Below are 18697 nucleotides of genomic sequence, written 5' to 3'. Positions count from 1 at the left end.
GACAATGCAAGATAACAATTTTATGTCTTGGGCAACATCTTGGTCTCCTAAAACTAGCATTGCAGGGCTGATTCAATTATACTGAATATAGTAGGTATGAATAAGGTACTGGAGGGCATGAATTAAATCTGCAATCCTCCACATAAAGATTGTTCCTAGCTCGGAACTTTCCACAGAAGGAAGGGAATATAGAATAATGAAAGAGGAGCAAAGGAAAGGGTAGCAGTACTCTATTTTTGTTGTTTGTCTCCGGTGCTTAAAACACAGGTCCCAACTGAGATGGACAAAAAATAGAAAATAAAGGATTATCCGTATACAAAAAAGTATTCATATGCATCCCTCTTACTGGATGATATGGTATTTATGCAAGATGGTACTGTATGAAGAATTCAGTTTTTTTCAGGAATTAATTTTTAAATATCACTTGCATAACGATGGGGAATGGCTTTACAAACCAATGTTATTGATATTTTATAACCTGTTGAACACACTATTGCAATCTTCTGTACTACCCACGATACAAAAAAAGAAAAAGGTTCAAGGTGCAGTTGCTTTCATACTAACCTGCAGGTTTCCCTAGTTTCAGCAATCTCCCTCTGCTCTTCCTTGCTGTTCAGGATTGCTCCAATGTTGTCTGCACTTTCAGCTCCTAGCTAAGGAATAGAAAACTCCGTGAAATTTCACATTAAATAAAGTTACACAAAAAACTCAAGTTGGCAATATATATTTTATGAAAGGGTAGTGTACAGTAAAATTGCAGAGTGTTAATTTCTTCTTTGGAACAATAGCACAGTTTTTTGGTAACTGTACTAGTATTGCCCATCACTAACTGCCCTTGAGAAGGTGATGGTGAACTGCCTTCTTGAACCACTGGAAGCCCTGATCCAGGGAAACAACTTGAAATGTTAATACAGCAACTGGGAAATTTAACACTCAATCGGAAAAGAAACAGTTCAGACCAGTATGCTTATTTCCCGGTTTTACTGGTGCTCCATGTTAAGGTATACAAGACTAGTTTGGGCCAGTATTCTTATTTCCCCATTTTTACTGTTTCTTCACACACTTGTGTTAAACTGCCCCAAGGACTTCACAGGCACCTGTTAAAAGCAAAGTACGACAATGATCCACACAATGAGTGTAGTCCAAGGCATAGGGTTTAAGAAACATCTTAAAGGAGGAAAGGGGTAGGGAAGCAGAGATTAGGAGAAAAAGTTCCTTAGGACCTTTAGGATTTTGGCAACTGAAAACATGGCCATCACTGATGGAGTGATTAAAATCAGGATGTGCAAAAGGTCAGAATTAGAGGAGCACTGATACAGAATCATCTCAGAGGAGGAGTTTACAGAGATAGAAAGCACTAAGGCCAACGATGTATTTGAAAACAAGGATGCAAATTAAAGAAAAAAAAACCTTGGATTGCTAACCAGTCAGTGAGGGCAGGGGTAATGGGCAAATGGGATTTGGTACAAGGTGGGACACTGGATGCAGAGTTTTGGATAGCATCAAGTTTACATAAATAGAATGTACAAGGCTGGCAAAGAGAGAACAGTCAAGTCTAGAGATAAGAAAGGTACAATGCTGATTGCAGCAGTTGACGAGCTGAGGCAGGGTAGCGACAGACAATGTTATGGAGGTAGAAATAGACAGTTGAGATGTGTGGTTAGAAGCTCATCTCAGGGTCAAATATATCAAAGCTCAGAACAGTCAGGTTCAGCCTCAGAGAGATAGGAATGGGTCAGTGGCTCGGGAATGTGGTTTGCAGTGGGGATCCAAAATGTTAGCTTAAATCGTTCAAATATTTAATTGGAGAAGATTTCTCACTCAGGACAAGCAGCTGACATTTTAGAAAAAGTGCAGGAATCACAAGAGATGGTGGTGAGGTAAAGCTGGGCGTCATCAGAGCGCACGTGGAAATTCATGCTGTGTTTTCAGATGATATCACTGGTGATAGCAGGTAGTTGATGAATAGGAGTGCATCAAGGATAGATCAAATTGGCAGGCAGTAACTAGTGAGGTTCCACAGGGATCGGTGCTGGGACCCCAGCTATTCACAATATATATTAATGATTTGGATGAAGGAACAAAATGTAACATCTCAAAGTTCGCAGATGATACCAAGCTGGGTGGGAGAGTGAACTGTGACGAGGATGCAGAGATCCTTCAGAATGATCTGCACAGGTTGTGCGAGTGGGCAAATCAATGGCAGATGCAGAATAATTTGGATAAATGAGAGGTTATTCACTTTGGAAGCAAAAACAAGACAACAGATTACTACCTGAATGGCTGTAAATTGGGAGAGGGGAGTGTGCAGCAGGACCTGGGTATCCTTGTGCACCAGTCACTGAAGGTAAGCATGCAGGTGCAGCAGGCGTAAAGAAGGAAAATGGCATGTTGGTCTTCATTGCGAGGGGTTGAGTACAGGATCAGGGTCTTGGTGAGGCCACACCTAGAGTATTGTGTACAGTTTTGGTCTCCTTTTATGAGCAAGGATGTTCTTGCTCTCAAGGGAGTGCAGCGAAGGTTTACCAGGCTGATTCTGGGGATGGCGGAACTGATGTATGAGGAGAGATTGACTAGGTTAGGATTGCTTTCGCTGGAGTTCAGACGAACGAGGGGAGATCTCAGAGACTTATAAAATTCTAACAGGACTAGACAGGGTAGATGCAGGGAGGATGTTCCCAGTGGCGGGAGAGTCCAGAACCAGGGGTGACAGTCTGAGGATTCAGGGTAGAACATTTAGGATGGAGGTGAGGAGCTATTTCTTCACCCAAAGAGCGGTGAGCCTGTGGAATTCATTACCACAGGAAGCAGTTGATGCCAAAACATTGAATGTATTCAAGAGGTGGCTAGATATAGCACTTGGGGCGAATGGGATCAAAGGTTATGGGGAAAAAGCAGGATTAGGCTATTGAGTTGAACGATCAGCCATGATCATAATGAATGGCGGGGTAGGCTCAAAGGGCCAAATGGCCTCCTCTTGCTCCTATGTTCTAAGTTTCTATATTAGGGATATGGGGTAGTGCAGGAATAGTTGAGGTAAAAGATCAGCCATGATTTACTTGAACGGTGGAGTTGATACAAGGGGACGAATGGCCTATTCCTATTTCCCATGCTCACAATCAACCAGTAACTTAACTGTTGTAGTCACGTAAGTACTGTGGCTACAAGAACAGGTCAGAGGCCGGAAACGCTGTAACGAGTAACTCATCTCCTGACTCCCCAAAGTCTGTCCATCACCTACAAGGCACAAAACTAGCGTGAACAACACTGCAACTGTATCTACATCAGGTAGACTGCAGCGGTTCAAGGCATCAGCTCATCACCACCTTTGCAAGGCAATCGTTAATGGCCAGAATAAATGGAAGTTTTATAAAGCAATGCTCACATCCAATGAATAAATTTTAAAAATGACATTTTATGAAACAAGCACTTTTTAAAAACTTCAAACAAATTACAATACGCCTCACCCTGAAACTAAAAGATGTCAGTTTGCAAATAAAAAAATACAATGCTCTTGACAAATTAGATTTTCCCAATTATAATAATTTGAATCAGATGCAGTGCTTTAAATGTTGCTAGTTTCTGTACACCACAAACAAATGTTTTTTTCAACAATTTTGTTTATAATTAATTATAGATAAAACATACAATGACAGAGCAGTTTAACTTAACTAGTGGCTTAAAATCATTAGAACTGGAGACTCAATTCTCTCGCAAGATCATTTTGTCACTTTTATTGAAGGAATTGAAGTTGTACATTTATCCTTAACTATCAGACAGGCCATGTTGGACTTCACTTCTAAAGACAATGTGAAGTATCCACTTAGTTCCTCACCCATTTTTTTCCTGTATATCTAACCTCCTCAAAAGATCATTGCAATCTTTAATTATTTCCTGGCTTCTAACAGTTCTTTTTAAATAACCATTCCATTACTTCTACAGTTTTCCACTATCTTTTTTTTAAAGCATTCCTATGTTTTTGCGTAGTAACGTTTAGTGCCCCAAAAATAAAATACCTACTTTTGACAACTGTTCCTTGTATACCTGGTGAAATACTTCTGGGTGACTTGTCTATTTAAGTTCATTTTACCATGAACCCTAAACCTACCAACCAGTCTGGATTTAATAAATGATTCTGTTCTTCTGTAGCGCAATTGTTTTTACTTAACACACTCCAATATACTTTTCCCAAACCTTCTTAATACATAAGGATTCAAAATTATACTTCAAGACTTAAGTGCTGAAGTTTGAAAATTTACCCTTTCAAATTGTGCCGTAGTTATCTGTCAAGCTGCATTTTAATTTTCTAGGTGTCACAAATTAATTTCGAGTTTTGATATTGGAAATATCACCAGCTGTCAAATATCTTTCAGTAAAGCTCCACAAGTGCATTTAAACAAAATGTGCAAATTTCTACTATTCTAAGTAGACAGATGTGTGTGCATGGCAGCATAATTTAGTGCTACCAGCTTACATAACGCTAAAAATACTGTTGGCAGCAACTGCAATGACTCAATAAATATATCAAGTAAGCGGCTGAGCTAAACAGTTCAGAAAGGTCCCAAGGCATGTTTCCAATTTCTGTTGGGTTCGCTGATTTTAGCCAGGTTACAATGAACTTGGAATAATTGGTCTCGGCAGCCTTGGGCTACAGAAGTAAAAGTTTAAAAAGTCAAACATTGCACATTGTACACACTCAAGCTTGTCAATGGGAAAAGCTGCCAATGTGCCAGGGACCTGGGTTTGATTCCTGGCTTGGGTCATTGTGTGGAGTTTGCACATTCTCCCCGTGTCTGCGTGGGTTTCCTCCGGGTGCTCCGGTTTCCTCCCACAGTCCAAAGATGTGCAGGTTAGGTTGATTGGCTATGCTAAATTGTCCTTTAGTATCAGGGAGACTAGCTAGGATAAATGGGAATTGGGCCAGGTGGGATTGTGGTCGGTGCAGCCTCGATGGGCTGAATGGCCTCCTTCTGCACGATAGAATTCTATAAAAAATTCCATGAAAACTACTTTTATTCCTCCAGAATCTCACAATGCAGAAGAGGCCCTATAACTCGAGTCTGCACCGACACGGAGAAACGCCTGACCTACTGACCTAATCCCATTTTCAGCACTTGACTCAGTCTTGAATGATGTCATAGAATCCCTACAGTGCAGAAGGAGGCCATTCAGCCCATCGAGTCTGCACTGACCACAATCCCACCCAGGCCCTATCCCCATAACCCCATGCATTTACCCTACCTAGATCCCCTGATACTATGGGGAATTTATCATGGCCACTCCACCTGCCCTGCACATCTTTGGACGGTGGGAGGAAACCGGAGCACCCGGAAGAAACCCATACAGACACAGGGAGAATGTGCAAAGTCCACACAGACAGTGACCCAGGCCGGGAATCAAACCCGGGTCCCTGGCGCTGTGAGGCAACAGTGCTAACCACTGTGCTGTCCTAACATGGCAAGTGCTCATCCAGGTACTTTTTAAAGGATGTGTGGCAACCCGCATCCACTACCCTCCCTAGCAGCGCATTCCAGGCCATCACCATCTTCTGGACAAAACTTCACATACCCCTCCTAAACCTTTTGCCTCTCGCCTTTAACTTGTTTCAAGGGCTGGGTGCGGTAGCAATCCTTTTAATCACATTTTGATTTAAAGCTTTAAGCTTCATTTGTTATTTGTTTTAGTTTTGGGCGGTTCAACCGGCTGCCTCTATAAATTTGTCCCTCAGTTTATTTCATTTAGTTTACTTGGTTTAACTCAAAAGAGTTAGATGTTGGCTTCCAGTCACTAAGGTAGTCTTCTATCATCACAGTCAATTTTGAATCCACCGTACCAAATTCTATGCATATTTGTCTTCTTTATAAGTCTCCCACATGGGGCGTTGTCAAAGGCTTTGGTGAAATCCATATAGACTACATCAACTCACAACCTTCATATATACACCCGGACACCACCTTAAAAAATTCAATCAAATTTTGTTAGGCATGACCTCCCTCTGACCAATCCATGCTGACTATCCCTGGTCAAACCTTGCCTCTCTAAGTGGAGAATTTTCTCCAATAGTTTCCCTGCTACTGACGTGAGACTCAATGGTCTGTAAGTTCCCTGGCTTATCTCTACAGTCCCTTTTAAATAGTGGAACCACATTAGCTGCTCTCCAGTACTCTGGCACCTTTTAAAGGCCAGAGAGGAATTAAAAATTTGAGTCAGAGTTCCTGCAATCTGCTCCGTTGCCTACCACAGAAGCCTGGGACACAATTCATCTGGACCTGGAGATTTGTTCACTTTTAAACCTGTCAACAACCCATCACACCCTCTGTCAATTTGCTCAAGAAGCTCACAGTCTCTCTCTGAGTTTCATACCTTCATCCTCATTCTCTTGGGTGAAGCTGGATGCGAAGTATTTGTTCAACGCTCTACAGATGTCCTCTGGCTCCACCCACAGATTGCCCCCATGGTCCCTAATGGGCCAAACTCTTTCCCTGGTTATCTTCCCATTGATATACTTATAGAATATCTTGGAATTTTCCCTACTTTTAACTGCCAGTACCTGCATCCAAAGCCCAGAACAACAGTAAAACTTGCGGTGATTCCTACAATCCAAATCTTTACCACCGTCCAGAAAACCAATAAAAAATAAAAGATCTGAACTGTCAGGTTGACAAGCTCAAAGTTTAAAGCCTCAAATCATGTCTTCACAGTTTTGGATTGATACATAAACTTGACCTCAATTTGGCACCATTCAAATAATACGCATCACATTTTTATAGAGTCTGTTTCTTTAATCAATTTGTACTAGATAGCCAGTTGTACCAAATGATAAAAATTCACAAATGCGGAAAATATAAGGGTTAGGTAAATAGAGCAGGGGAATGGGACTGACCAGACTGCTTTACAGAGAGCCAGCATGTACTTGGCGGATTGAATGGCCTCCTTTGATGCCATAATGACTAATTATGGCCAGATTCAATATCAACTAAATGCAAGATTGCTAAATATGTATAGGCTTTGCTAGGTTTTCTCCCAGTTAAGTACCTCAAGCAAGCGCTCAAATACATTTTTCCACAATACGATCAAAGACTGGCTGCTATTCCCAATGCCCATACAGTACTGAGCAGACTACTCCATTGATCGATCAAGGCAATATATCCTGCGAGTACACAAAAAGTGCTAGTCAACCACGAACAGGTAATTCACTTGAGGTTAAAGTTTAAATCTGCCCTGTAGAGCTTGTAAGAACTTAGCCCACAGAGAAAAAGCAAGAGTGGTGAATGCAGTCCTTTGAGCTTGCTCTTCCAGTCAAGAAGGTCATGGCAGAACTTCAATGTCAATGCCACCTTTCTGCAACATTCCCAAATCCCTCAATTCCCTTGGTATCCAAAAATCTATCAGTTACTTGAATTTACTCAAAACTACTCAAGCTGTTAGTTACACTCTATCCAACCAAGAAAAGAAACTATACTTTATAACAGTATGATGTATGATTCAAAAGAAAAATAATGACTTTTATTTATATGGCTCTTCATGACCAGACAGCTCAAAGCGCTTTATAGGGCAGCACAGTGCTTAGCATTGTTGCCTCACAGCACCAGGGACCCAGGTTCAATTCCTGGCTTGCATAACTGTCTGTGTGGAGTCTGCACGTTCTCCCCATGTCTGCATGGGTTTCCTCCGGGTGCTCCAGTTTCCTCCTGAAAGACGTGCTGGGTAGGTACATTGGCCATGCTAAATTCTCCCTCATTGTACCCAAACAGGCGCCAGAGTGTGACAACTGGGGGATTTTCACAGTAACTTCATCGCAGTGTTAATGTAAGCCTACTCGTGACACTAATAAATAAACTTTAAACTCAATGGAGTACATTTTAAACTGTCATCACCGTTATACCATAGGTAATGTGACAGCCAATTTCTGCACAACAAGTTCCCACAAGCAGCAATGTGATAATCACCATATAATGAGGGAATGAAAGATAAAATTCTGCCGGGTCACTGGGTATTATACTTCTGCTCTTCTTCAAAATAGTGCCATGGGATCTTTTATGTCCAACTGAGAGGGGAGAAGGAGCACCTCAATTTAACATCTTATCCAAAAAGTACCAAACCTCCGAAAGCACAGCACTCCCCCAGGACTGAAATAAAAGCAAAATACTACAGATGCTGGAAATCTGAAATAAAAACAGAAAATGCTAGAAAGACTTAGGAGGTTTGGCAGCATCTGTGGAGCGAGACACAGAACTCTGAAGAAGAGTAATACAGACTCCAAACATTAAGACTTGAAACGTTAACTTTGTTTCTCTCCCCACAGTTGCTGCCAGACCTGCTGAGCCTTACCAGCATTTTCTGTTTTTACTCTCCCTTTGGAGTGCCAGTCTCGATTTTTGTACCTGGGGTGGAATGGAACCCACAACCTTTTGACTCTGGCAAGCATTCTACCAACTCACCACAGCTTGCGTATGTTAAAATAAATTAGTTTCTACCCATTTGGAGTGCTAACATCAGCTGAAGAAACATCTATCTTTGGCCTCCTCCTATTTCTCATCTACATGCTACCCTCAGCAACATCACCTGAAGGCACAGTGTTAGTTTTCATTTATACTGAGAGACATCCAGCTCTCACAGCTCCTCCACTGTTGCTAAATTATCAGACTGCTTATCTGACATCCAGTACTAGCGGAGCAGAAATTTTTTCTAACTAAATATTGAGACTGAAGCCATTGTTTTCCAGCCCCTCTCCATACCCTTGCTACTGGCTCCATCCCTCCCCCTGTCTGAGACTAAACCAGTCTGTTCACAAACTTGATATCACATTTGGCTCCAAGATAACTTTCCAACCTCACACACATGCCACCCCAAAGACCATGTACTTCCATCTCCAGAATATCGCCCAACTTTACTCCTGCCTCAGCTCAGCTGCTGCCAAAACCTTCACTAATTCCTCACTAGCCTCGACTACTCCAGACTACTCTGTCTGGTGTTAAGAACTGGAGTTTTAAATAATTTGTGGGTATGTTTAATTTATATTTCTCTATTTAGGTGTTGAGAAGTGGGGATGGCAAGAGAACCTGAGTTTTGGTTTCACCTCAAGAGTTGCTTGCATGTCCATGGGTTTGTTAGTGTACCTGCATTGGGAGGGGAGGCCTGCCAACAGGGGATCGGCAGGGACAGGTAAACAAAGAGTTTTAGTTAATTTGAAAGAAGGTGCCAGGAGAGCACAGGAGAGGGAACTGCAGAAAGCAAACTTCCCAAAAGAGGAGAACATCCACGCACCCCGGACATACTCTTTTCCACCTCCTTCCGTCAGGAAAAAGATACAAAGGTCTGAGGTCACATACCAACTGACTCAAGATCAGCTTCTTCCCTGCTGCCAGACTTTTGAATGGACCTACCTTGCACTAAGTTGATCTTTCTCTACACCTGAGCTATGACTGTAACACTACATTCTGCACTCTCTTCTTTCCTACTCTATGAATGGTATGCTTCATCTGTATAGCGTGCAAGAAACAATACTTTTCACTGTATACTAATACATGTGACAAACATAAATCAAATAAAATTATCCCAGAAACAGCGAGTGGAGGAAAAAAAAAGTCCCAGAAAGATACTTGAGTCAAGGAACAAGGACAGGAGTCTGAACAAGGTTCTGTTCAACGAAGTTAAAGTGAGGAGCAGAAGAAAAGACTGCAAATTAAAGAGAGAAAGTTGTAGGAAGCAGAATCAAGGTACAGTGGGCTTGTGAAAAGCCAGACGATCCAAGGATACAGACAAGGGTGCTTTGAAGCAGCGGTGTTCCATTGGCACAGTTGAGTATCTGAGAGAATGTGTGGAAAGCAAAGCTTGAATCTAAACGGCAATCCAGAGGAGAGGAATACCAGGAGGAGAGATCGAAGATCCACCTGGAACTGGATTCTTGTGGAAGACATCCTAGAGAAAGTGCATTAGGGAGAAAATTCCAAAGAGAGTTTTTTGAGCATTGAGATTGGAAACCCTCCAGAGAAAGATGGAGTTCTGTGAAACCAGTTGGGTCATGGTGTGACAAGCATCTTTGGGAGAGGGGGAAAGAGAACACTGATGAAAGATCCATAAAACTTGCATTGAGGCAGCATCTGTCATTTGGTTTCAGAGTGTGGTGTCTGACCATAGGTTGCCTATTGGTTTACATGGACTGTGTACATTAGACCATTAGCTAAATTTAGTAACTTATATTATCCTTCTGAATCTGTACACATCTGTAAAAGGTATACATGTAGGTGAAGAATAGGGTAATATAGTTTAGCATTTCTTGTTTAAATAAATGTTTATTCTCTAGTTAAAAGATCAGCAGACTCCTGCAACTCTGTTCCGTAGCCACCCTCCACATTTGTAAACAAAAAATAAAAGTTAGGATTCTACCAGATCAGGTTCCACCCTGGAATCTGACTTGTCCAGTAGTAGTATCAGCTGCAATCATAACACTAGTCTCCCACATTCTACCCCCTGTAAACTGGAGGTCATCCAAATCTCTGCTGCTCGTCTTTACACACAAGTCCTGTTCTCCTGTCACCACCCCTGTGCTCACTGACTCCCAGTAAAGATGCAGCTTGACTTGAAAATTCTCATCCCTGCTTTCAAATCCCTCCAAGGCCTCATCCTTCCCCATCTCTATGATCTTCTCTGGCTCTACGACCCTCAGCACTCTAATTCAGCCTCTTGAACACCCCCAGTTTTAAATTCTCCACCCTTGGCGGCTGTACCCTTTGGTTGCCCAGACCTCAAATTCTGGAATACCGTCCTTGTACCTCTCCACCTCACTTCTGACCTAATATCTCATGCGGCTCAGTGTCATACCTTGTTCTATGTTGAAGCACCTCAGGATGTTTCATTGTGTTGAAGAACTACATAAACAAAAATATTAGCAACAGAAAGTGCTGCAAAAAACTCAGCAAGTCTGGTAGCATCCGTGAAGAGAAACCGAGTTAATGTTTTGAATCTATAACTCTTCATCAGGGCCTAGATCTTCAGCATCTAGAGTATTTTGCTTTTACAGAAATACAAGTGTTGGGTATTCAGCAATACTCGGGAGAGTGGGGGTCAGCTGAATTGGTTTTCCTGAAGCATTGCTGACATTCCAGGATTGGGGTAGCACTAGGGCAATTATTTGAACAAGTTGAGTGAGTGAACAAATACACGGCAGATGCAGTATAATGTGGATAAATGTGAGGTTATCCATTTTGGTGGCAAAAACAGGATGGCAGATTATCTGAATGTGCAAAGCGATCTGGGTGTCCTTGTATACCAGTCGCTGAAAGTAAGCACACAGGTGAAGGCGGCAAATGGTACGTTGGCCTTCATAGCGAGATGATTCAAGTACAGAAGCAGCAATGTCAGGTGCATTTATACAGGGCCTTGGTGAGGCCACACCTGCAATAGTGTGCAGTTTTGGTCTCCTTAGCTGAGGAAGGACATTCTTGCTATGGTGCGAATGCAGCAAAGGTTTGCCAGACTGATAACTAGGATGGCAGGACTGACATTCAAGGAGAGAATAAGTCAAGTTAGGATTATATTTGCTGGAGTTTAGAAGAGTGAGGGGGATCTAATAGAAATCTACAAAATTCGAGCAGGACTTCAGAGTAGATGCAAAAAACGATGTTCCCGATGACAGGGAAGTCCAGAACCAGGGGATCATTCGGGACTTAGGTGAGGAGAAATTTATTCACCCAGAGTGTGGTGAGCCTGTGGAATTCTCTACCACAAAAAGCAGTTGAGGCCAAATTATTATATGTTTTCAAGAAGAAGTTAGTTAGTTCAGAGGTGTCTGGGTTAACTTGAGTGGCCATGCCTTTAATGTCAGGGGGGTTAGCAGGGTAAATACGAGATATTACGGGAATAGGGCCTGGGTAAAGATTGTTGTCGGAGCAAGTTCGATGGGCTGAATGGCATCTTTCTGAACTGCAGGGATTCTATGATATATCGCTTGAGGCAAAGGAGATCAAAGGATATGAGGGAAAGTAGGAAAGGTTACTGTGTTCGATGATCATAATGAATTGTGGGAGTGAGGGGGCAGTCTGGAATTTGGAAGAACTGAGGGAATAAAATATGAATATTTGGAGTCTGTCAGCAGAGAAAGAAATCTGGGGCATGAGCCTGGCAGCACCATCCTGACTTGGGAATATGGCCATTACTTCAGTCAGTGTGTCAACATCCAGGCACTCCCTTCCGAACAGCATTGTGGATGTACCTACACCACAGACTGCAGCAGTTCAAGACAGCACATTATGACCTTCTTGGGCAATTAGGGGTGGGCAATAAAAGCCACCCAGCCAACAGTGCCCACATCCCATGAACAAACACAAAGAAAAATAACATAGGCATGGCTGAGGGTTTCATTGCACCCAAGGATGAGCAGGGATCAGTAATATTATAGAGGTGGAAGTAGGCAGTCTTGATGTTGCAGAGGATATGGGTTTGAAGCTCAACGATTGATGTAATAGTCTGGTTCTGCCTCATACATTTGCAAGCTGGGATGGAGTAAATACCTGGAGAACAGCACTTGGGGCAGGTGTTGAAAACAATAGTCCTCCCCCCAAATAATTAACTTGAGGGCATGTCTGATCATCTAATACTGTATGTCAACAAGCAAACTGACTCAACAGAGGCAGTGGAAAATTAGTCTGCCAAACAAATGCTGCTGTTATACCACATGTACATGTTGTTTGAAAAAAAATCAGCAACACTAATTTAAAGATATGCTTCAAACCTTTTCAATGTTCCCAAAGGTCCAAGTCCAGGTGTCATACACAAACTAAAACATGATATACAAGATAGATCCTTCATCTTTCGTACAAATTTCTTTGGTTACAAAGCAGACAAGAAAAGTTTTAACAATTAGAAGACCATGTAAGATGCTGTTTTAGATGTGCTCAGCAAGCAGATCTGTTATTTGTTTAAGTGCTCCATATTTCTTTTGCGCTGCCACCAAAATATATTTTAAGCAATTGGTAATCATACCACAGCAATGGCTGCATTTTGCTTTAAGATATTCTACATGGAATTAAGATTATGCCCTCTGTTAACACCATGATATGATGTGGAGATGCCGGCGTTGGACTGGGGTGAACACGGTAAGAAGTCTCACAACACCAGGTTAAAGTCCAACAGGTTCTTCACCCGATGGGCTGAATGGCACAGTGCTCCGAAAGCTTATGGGTATTTGCTACCAAATAAACCTGTTGGACTTTAACCTGGTGTTGTGAGACTTCTTACCAACACCATGATAGGCAGAGATGCAAGGCAAACACACCCGGCCGTCCCAACGTATCGGGCAATGGGACCCTGTGCGAGAACCTCTCCGGCTACGTCGAGGGCATCCTGAAACCCAGTGTACAAAGAACCCCCAGCTCTGGTCGCGACACGACGGACTTCCTACAGAAACTCAGCACACATGGAGCAGTTGAACCAAGAGCACTCCTCGTCACAAGGGATGTCTCGGCACTCTACACCAGCATCCCCCACGATGATGGCATTGCTGCAACTGCCTCAGTACTCAACGCTGACAACTGCCAGTTTCCAGATGCAATTTTACAACTCATCCGCTTCATCCTGGACCACAATGTCTTCACCTTCAACAACCAGTTCTTCATCCAGACAGACGGAACAGCCATGGGGACCAAATTCGCACCTCAATATGCCAACATCTTCATGCACAGGTTCAAACAAGACTTCTTCACCGCAGAGGACCTTCAACCGATGCTATACACTAGATACATCGATGACATTTTTTTCCTTTGGCCTCATGGTGAACAATCACTGAAACAACTATATATGACATCAAGTTCCATCCCACCATCAGACTCACCATGGACTATTCTCCGGAATCGGGTGCATTCTTGGACACACACATCTCCATCAAGGACGGGCACCTCAGCACCTCACTGTGCCGCAAGCCCACGGATAACCTCATGATGCTCCACTTCTGCAGCTTCCACCCTAAACACATTAAAGAAGCCATCCCCTATGGACAAGCCCTCCGCATACACAGGATCTGCTCAGATGAGGAGGATCGCAACAGACACCTACAGTCGCTGAAAGATGCCCTCATAAGAACAGGATATGGCACTCGACTCATCGATCGACAGTTCCGATGCGCCACAGCGAAAAACCGCACCCACCTCCTCAGAAAACAAACACGGTGGACAGAGTACCCTTTGTCGTCCAGTACTTCCCCAGAACGGAGAAGCTACAACATCTCCTCCGGAGCCTTCAACATGTCATTGATGAAGATGAACATCTCGCCAAGGCCGTCCCCACACCCTCACTTCTTGCCTTCAAACAATCGCATAACCTCAAACAGATCATTGTCCACAGCAAACTACCCAGCCTTCAGGAGAACAGTGACCACGACACCACACAACCCTGCCACAGCAACCTCTGCAAGACATGCCGGATCGTTGACAGGGATGCCATCATCTCACGTGAGAATACCATCCACCAGGTACACGGTACATACTCTTGCAACTCGGCCAACGTTGTCTACCTGATACGCTGCAGGAAAGGATGTCCCGAGGCATGGTACATTGGGGAAACCATGCAGATGCTACGACAACGGATGAATGAACACCGCTCGACAATCACCAGGCAAGACTGTTCTCTTCCTGTTGGGGAGCACTTCAGTGGTCACGGGCATTCGGCCTCTGATCTTCGGGTAAGCGTTCTCCAAGGCGGCCTTCATAACACAGAGTCGCTGAGCAGAGACTGATAGCCAAGTTCTGCACACATGAGGACGGCCTCAACCGGGATCTTGGGTTCATGTCACACTATCTGTAACCCCCACAACTTGCCTGGACTTGCAAAATCTCACTAGCTGTCCTGTCTGGAGACAATACACCTGTGCTTAATGCTCTCTCCACTCACACTGTCTGTACATTTAAGACTTGATTAGCTGTAAAGACTCGCATTCCAATCATTATTCTGTAAATTGAGTTTGTGTCTCTATATGCCCTGTTTGTGAGCAGATCTCCCACTCCACCTGACGAAGGAGCAGCGTTCCGAAAGCTAGTGGTGTTTGCTACCAAATAAACCTGCTGGACTTTAACCTGGTGTTGTTAGACTTCTTACAGTGTTTACCCCAGTCCAACGCCGGCACCTCCACATTATGAAGACCACGATAGGCAGAGCTCTCAAACAACCACCATAAGGTTCACAGTTAGAAGACAGAAAAGGCCCTTCAGCCCATCGAGTCTGCACCGACAATAACTACAGTGGGAAGTTTTGTGTAACCACCTGGGCAATCTTACAAGCTGAACAGGGGAAATTAGAGCTGTTACATTTCCACTCCAGAAACTGGTTCACAAACCATTCATAATGCGGGAATTCGCTGCCCTTTAGTGAAGAGTAGAACCAGAGGCCTCTCAGATACCAAAGGCAGCGGACACTGGGCCCGTTATTGCTCAGAACCCGTTGCTGGGGAGGGGGTTAGGATAGCCCCATCGGGCCGACAGGCCGCCCTCCAGACAGGGACAAACAGGAGCTGCTCAGTGACGGGGGGGGGGGGGCGGAGAATGGGGCTCAGGCCCGGCGCCCTGCTCACCATGGGCCCGTGTGAAGGGAACGGCCGCTCTCCCTCTCTTACCTGCTGGGCTAACAGCTCCCGGCGCAGTTTCTGCCGCTCTCGGATCTCCTGTAAGCGGCTGTCCATCTTCAACTCTCCCTGCGCACGCTCCCTATCCGCCGCCACCGGAACTGACCCTTCACCCCCCGCGCGTACAGCGCTCTACGTCACTTCTGGCCAAGCGGGAGGCGCGGCTGAGGGGGCGAGGCCAGTGGTGATGACATTGCAGGGGGCGGGGCCTTGGGAGGGGGCGGGGCCGGTGTCAGTCAGGATCTTCACTGGAAAGTAGATGCAGGCAGCCTAATGAAATGAAAGTAAAATACTGCGGATGCTGGAATCTGAAGCAAAACAGAAAATGCTGGAAAATTTCAGCAGGTCTGACAGCCTCTGTGGAGATAGAATAGACATGATGTGGAGATGCCAGCGTTGGACTGGGGTGGACACAGTAAGAGTTTTAACAACACCAGGTTAAAGTCCAACAGGTTTATTTGGTAGCAAATACTATTAGCTTTCGGAGCGTTGCTCCTTCGTCAGATGGAGTGGAAATCATAGAAATCATAGAGTGCAGAAGGAGGCCATTCGGCCCATCGAGTCTGCACCGACCACAATCCCACCCAGGCCCTACCCCCACATATTTACCCGCTAATCCCGCTAACCTACGCATCTGAGGACTCTAAGGGGCAATTTTTAACCTGGCCAATCAACCTAACCCACACATCTTTGGACTGTGGGAGGAAACCGGAGCACCCGGAGGAAACCCACGCAGACACGAGGAGAATGTGCAAACTCCACACAGACAGTGACCCAAGCCAGGAATCGAACCCAGGACCCTGGAGCTGTGAAGCAGCAGTGCTAACCACTGTGCTACCGTGCCGCCCTGTGGTCTCAAACATTTCCACTCCATCTGACGAAGGAGCAGCGCTCCGAAAGCTAATAGTATTTGCGACCAAATAAACCTGTTGGACTTTAACCTGATATTGTTAAAACTCTTACTGAGATAAAATAGAGCCAACGTTTCCAATCTGGATGACCCTTTATCAGAGCTCTGACTACGGGTGAACCAGACTGGAAATGTTGGCTCTATTCTCACTCCACAGATGCTGTCAGACCTGCTGAGATTTTCCAGCATTTTCTGTCTTTGTGGCATCTTAATGAAGTTCAGTTTCACTCCCCACAACCAGAAATTGACAATTTCAATAGCACAATTTTGAAAAACGTAACTGGGCCCAGAGAACTTGGTTTTCACATACACAAATCATTAAATGGGTAGGGAAAGTTGTTAAGGTGGATAAAACTATATTTAGGTTTACAACTGAAGGCTCTCCTTCTGTCTTCAGGTACCATGCTCTAATATAGGGTGTTGTTCACCATGGACCTTCATGTTAATCTTGGTCTAGAGGTGCAGATCATCTTCCTTGGTGATACATCCAGTTGGCAAAGCTCCTTAGAAAGATCACTCTTTGGCAACCTCAATCTCTTTTACCATCAATCTTTCCCATCAGCATCAGACTTACTGTGCTGTAATTTCTTATGATTCCATTACCACGTTGCATTTAAGAGACTGTTGTCCAGTGCTTTAGCACATACCACTGTTCATAATTTTATCTACCTTACATCTCAAATAAGTCAGAATTCATTCTATGAATTCTTAAATAGGTCCTAGTGCAACATAAATGTTAGGAGTAAGGCAAAAGGAAAATCAAGAGTTTGGGTAGTAATGTGAGGGGCATGCATGATGTGAGATACCCTCTAACTGTCTTTCATCCACTCTGTAAGTGAATAACTGCCATCATGAAGATGCTGCTGACGGGAGTAAAGGATAGAATGCATGGGTTGTCAGTCTACATTTTCAATATATGCAGCAATGAGTCACAAATCTGAATAAAAATATATTTGAATTATTCTATGTTCTGGCAAAAGATGCACTGATTTACAAGCGAATAGATCCATGGGAACAACATGATATCAGTCATATGACTACCACAAACCAATGATGTGAGAATCATAATTTTAAAAGTAGCTATGTTTGCTCTTGGGTTCACTCTGGACACAGTTTCCTAACTATTAAGTACATAAGAACATAAGAGCTAGGAGCAGGAGTAGGCCATCTGGCCCCTCGAGCCTGCTCTGCCATTCAATAAGATTATGGCTGATCTTTTTGTGGACTCAGCTCCACTTATGCACCCGCTCACCATAACCATTAATTCCTTTACTGTTCAAAAATTTATCCTTGCCTTAAAAACATTCAATGAGGTAGCCTCAACTGCTTCACTGGGCAGTGAATTCCACAGATTCACAACCCTTTGTGTGAAGAAGTTCCTCCTAAACTCAGTCCTATATATGCTCCCTCTAGTTCTAGTTTCACCTGCCAGTGGAAACAACTTCCCTGCTTCTATCTTATCTATTCCTTTCATAATCTTATATGTTTCGATAAGATCTCCCCTCATTTTTCTGAATTTCAATGAGTTTAGCCCCAGTCTACTCAATCTCTCCTCATAAGCCAACCACCTCAAATCCAGAATCAACCTAGTGAATCACCTCTGCACCCCCTCCAGTGCCAGTATATCCTTTCTCAAGTAAGGAGACCAAAACTGTACACAGCTCTCCAGGTGTGGCCTCACCAGCACCTTATGCAACTGCAACATAACCTCGCTGTTTTTAAACTCCATCCCTCTAGCAATGAAGGACAAAATTCCATTTGCCTTCTTAACTACCTGCTGCACCTGCGAACCAACTTTTTGTGATTCATGCACAAAGACACCCAGGTCCCTCTGCACAGCAGCATGCTGCAATTTTTTACCATTTAAATAATAGTCCATTTTGCTGTTATTCCTACCAAAATGGATGACCTCACATTTGCCAACATTGTACTCCATCTGCCAGACCCTTGACCATTCATTTAAACTATCTACATCCCTTTGCAGATATTCAGCGTCCTCTGCAGTCTTTGCTCTGCCACTCATCTTAGTGTCATCTGTGAATTTTGACACACTACACTTGGTCCCCAACTCCAAATCATCTATGTAAATCGTAAACAATTGCGGTCCCAACACTGATCCCTGAGGCACACCACTAGTCACTGATCGCCAACCAGAAAAACACCCATTTACCCCA

At 43.8% G+C, this 18697-nt stretch overlaps 1 protein-coding gene across 1 annotated transcript in view; it reads right to left on the bottom strand.

Moving 5' to 3' along the window:
• Nucleotides 1-15723, bottom strand: part of mettl14 (methyltransferase 14, N6-adenosine-methyltransferase non-catalytic subunit) — a 59211-nt gene extending 43488 nt beyond the window's left edge. Inside the window, exons 1-2 of the mRNA XM_078213816.1 lie at nt 15605-15723; nt 565-653 (exon numbers count right to left, since the gene is read on the bottom strand). Of these exons, the coding sequence (XP_078069942.1) occupies nt 565-653; nt 15605-15670 (155 nt within the window). The 5' untranslated portion in view covers nt 15671-15723. The remainder of the gene's footprint in view (nt 1-564; nt 654-15604) is intronic.
• Between the last annotated feature and the right edge of the window lie 2974 nt (nt 15724-18697).

Source organism: Mustelus asterias, chromosome 1, assembly GCF_964213995.1.
Source record: "Mustelus asterias chromosome 1, sMusAst1.hap1.1, whole genome shotgun sequence".
In the NCBI taxonomy this organism is placed as follows: Eukaryota; Metazoa; Chordata; class Chondrichthyes; order Carcharhiniformes; family Triakidae; genus Mustelus; species Mustelus asterias.
The sequence above is the reverse complement of the archived record's forward strand: the minus strand, read 5'-3'. Positions and strand labels throughout refer to the sequence as shown.